Source organism: Temnothorax longispinosus, unplaced genomic scaffold (assembly GCF_030848805.1).
Source record: "Temnothorax longispinosus isolate EJ_2023e unplaced genomic scaffold, Tlon_JGU_v1 HiC_scaffold_369, whole genome shotgun sequence".
NCBI classification, from domain to species: Eukaryota; Metazoa; Arthropoda; class Insecta; order Hymenoptera; family Formicidae; genus Temnothorax; species Temnothorax longispinosus.
The window spans coordinates 7,501-11,134 of record NW_027270197.1 but is presented as its reverse complement, the minus strand read 5'-3'; the positions used below and the strand labels follow the sequence as shown (position 1 = coordinate 11,134).

Genomic DNA, 3,634 nt, shown 5'->3' with positions numbered 1-3,634 from the left:
CTCTCTTGGCAAAGACAATATATTTCTTGTTTCAATTTTGATGTACAGTGGGGAGCATTAATGAGTTCCGTTACCCGGTGAGCTACGGTGCAGACCGGTGCAGGCGAGCGCGCTACGTTACCGTCACGGTCGATAAAAGGTTCAAATACAGAACCGCGAACGCATAAAAATGGTCAGTCACGCTGTATTGCTCGCGCGTGCATTTGATTAAAAAAACATTTTTAATACAATTTGATGCGCACAATTAATACGTATTACATACAATATAACAATCATAGGTGAATATGTAATTATAATTGTATTATTATGCATCTGCAACTATTATTCCACCGACTAAGTATGTGTTTACTGGAATAATATAATTACAGATAATATGATAATTATAATTACAACATTATTACCTATAATTATTCTATTGCATATAAAAAATTATTTCGCGATATTTTATAATTTTTACGATGTCGTATTATTTTCAGTATCTTATTTATAAGTAAATAAAATATTAAAATTAAAAGCTAAGTAATGTTACGGCCAATATTCCGAGCAATATTAAAGTATTAATAAAAAGCTAGGTATATATACATTTGAATTATAATTATCGAGTCAACGTTTCGACTTGGTCTTTCTCAGGGCATTACATTCAAACTTACAAGTGATATAAATAAAAATAATAATAACTGTTGAAGTTCACATTATCAACACTGAAAATTATAGTCATCGCCGATGGAACGATTACGACACGCAAAAGAAATAAGGTCAAAGCCAACTTCGAATTAAACGCCGTCACAGGCCACATAATTGCAATAATTGTTACCGATTACAATAAATCCTGATCTGAGTTGCAGCTGACGGAGGTGCTAATTTCGTGCATTTTCCGTATATTTTAAAAGGGGCAATCCTCTGTATGATCCTGGTATCAGCCATGCTCAACGTCGGAAATTGTCATGTCCGATATTAAATGGAAGTAGAGATCAGTGTTGCGTCAAGAACCTTTTAAAATATACAGAAAATGCACGAAATTAGCACCTCCGTCAGCTGCAACTCAGATCAGGATTTATTGTAATCGGTAACAATTATTGTAATTATGTGGCCTGTGACGGCGTTTAATTCAAAGTTGGCTTTGACCTTATTTGTTGCTAATTTGTTGCTCGCAACACAAGTGTAAATAACAGCGGAAAACCTCAGCGTGCGGATAGTCATAAGAGTAAAGTATCAGAAAAGAATTTGGTGCTCGTTTAAATTTGCTACTGGCGTATTGTCTGAATTTGTTGCTCTCGATATATTCAAGTTCCGAATTTGTTGCTTACAAAATAAGTATAAACAATAGCGGAAAACCTCAGCGTGCAGCTAGTTACAAGAGTAAAGTATCAGAAAAGAATTTGTTGCTCGTTTAAATTTGCTACTGGCGTATTGTCTGATCTTGTTGCTCTCGATATATTCAAGTTCCGAATTTGTTGCTTGCAAAATAAGTATAAACAATAGCGGAAAACCTCAGCGTGCAGCTAGTTACAAGAGTAAAGTATCAGAAAAGAATTTGTTGCTCGTTTAAATTTGCTACTGGCGTATTGTCTGATCTTGTTGCTCTCGATATATTCAAGTTCCGAATTTGTTGCTTGCAAAATAAGTATAAACAATAGCGGAAAACATCTTAGCATGAAATTCAGACAATACGTCAGTACCAAATTTAAACGAGAAGCAAATCCTTTTCTGATACCTTACGCTTATAACTATAGCTACACGCTGAGGTTTTCTGCTATTGTTTATACTTATTTTGTAAGCAACAAATTCGGAACTTGAATATATCGAGAGCAACAAATTCAGACAATACGCCAGTAGCAAATTTAAACGAGCACCAAATTCTTTTCTGATACTTTACTCTTATGACTATCCGCACGCTGAGGTTTTCCGCTGTTATTTACACTTGTGTTGCGAGCAACAAATTAGCAACAAATAAGGTCAAAGCCAACTTTGAATTAAACGCCGTCACAGGCCACATAATTACAATAATTGTTACCGATTACAATAAATCCTGATCTGAGTTGCAGCTGACGGAGGTGCTAATTTCGTGCATTTTCTGTATATTTTAAAAGGTTCTTGACGCAACACTGATCTCTACTTCCATTTAATATCGGACATGACAATTTCCGACGTTGAGCATGGCTGATACCAGGATCATACAGAGGATTGCCCCTTTTAAAATATACGGAAAATGCACGAAATTAGCACCTCCGTCAGCTGCAACTCAGATCAGGATTTATTGTAATCGGTAACAATTATTGCAATTATGTGGCCTGTGACGGCGTTTAATTCGAAGTTGGCTTTGACCTTATTTCTTTTGCGTGTCGTAATCGTTCCATCGGCGATGACTATAATTTTCAGTGTTGATAATGTGAACTTCAACAGTTATTATTATTTTTATTTATATCACTTGTAAGTTTGAATGTAATGCCCTGAGAAAGACCAAGTCGAAACGTTGACTCGATAATTATAATTCAAATGTATATATACCTAGCTTTTTATTAATACTTTAATATTGCTCGGAATATTGGCCGTAACATTACTTAGCTTTTAATTTTAATATTTTATTTACTTATAAATAAGATACTGAAAATAATACGACATCGTAAAAATTATAAAATATCGCGAAATAATTTTTTATATGCAATAGAATAATTATAGGTAATAATGTTGTAATTATAATTATCATATTATCTGTAATTATATTATTCCAGTAAACACATACTTAGTCGGTGGAATAATAGTTGCAGATGCATAATAATACAATTATATTACATATTCACCTATGATTGTTATATTGTATGTAATACGTATTAATTGTGCGCATCAAATTGTATTAAAAATGTTTTTTTAATCAAATGCACGCGCGAGCAATACAGCGTGACTGACCATTTTTACGCGTTCGCGGTTCTGTATTTGAACCTTTTATCGACCGTGACGGTAACGTAGCGCGCTCGCCTGCACCGCTCTGCACCGTAGCTCACCGGGTAACGGAACTCATTAATGCTCCCCACTGTACGTGCCACCATGTCATTAGGAGGATGATCATGCAAAGAGGTAACGGTTACTTGGCCATCTTCGCTGACTATCGCTAATCCTTGACAGCTAGTGTTACGACGAGTCGAACATCTGTATGTACCTTCCAAACGTTTGTCAATGTATAGTATATCCTTCATAAATGTAGACGGTACTGTCTTTATGTTTGCCTTTAATTGCTTCCATGTTTTGTAACTTAATAACACTAATTATATTTGTCACTTTCAAATTACATTGGGCAATAATTGCTTTGCCTATAAAGCCATAAAAAGGCTTAATTAGAGCTTTTGAAACAAATAAGAAATTTTTACGGAAATGTATGAGAGCTTTTGTAACGGATGAGTAATGGTTCCTGCACACAAGATGCGAAAACAATTGCCGCGCGACCAGGAGCGACGCAGTAGGGCTGCGTTCGGAAACGTCACCCGAGTGCACACGAGTATACTCCCTTCTCTTTCTATCTCAACGAGTTAGAAGGAGAAAGGAGTATACCCGTGTGTACCCGGGTGATGTTTCCGAACGCAGCCTAGCCAATCAAAGTAGAACTTTTTTCGCGGCGAAAGATTTAGTTGGCTGACGC

At 35.8% G+C, this 3,634-nt stretch overlaps 1 protein-coding gene across 1 annotated transcript in view; it reads right to left on the bottom strand.

Annotated features, from left to right (window-relative positions):
• Positions 1 to 2,820: 2,820 nt before the first annotated feature.
• The window catches only part of LOC139824419 (uncharacterized), a 2,605-nt gene continuing 1,791 nt past the window's right edge, over positions 2,821 to 3,634 (bottom strand). The window contains exon 5 of the mRNA XM_071796955.1: positions 2,821 to 3,157. Coding sequence (XP_071653056.1) covers positions 2,913 to 3,157 — 245 coding nt within the window. The 3' untranslated portion in view covers positions 2,821 to 2,912. The remainder of the gene's footprint in view (positions 3,158 to 3,634) is intronic.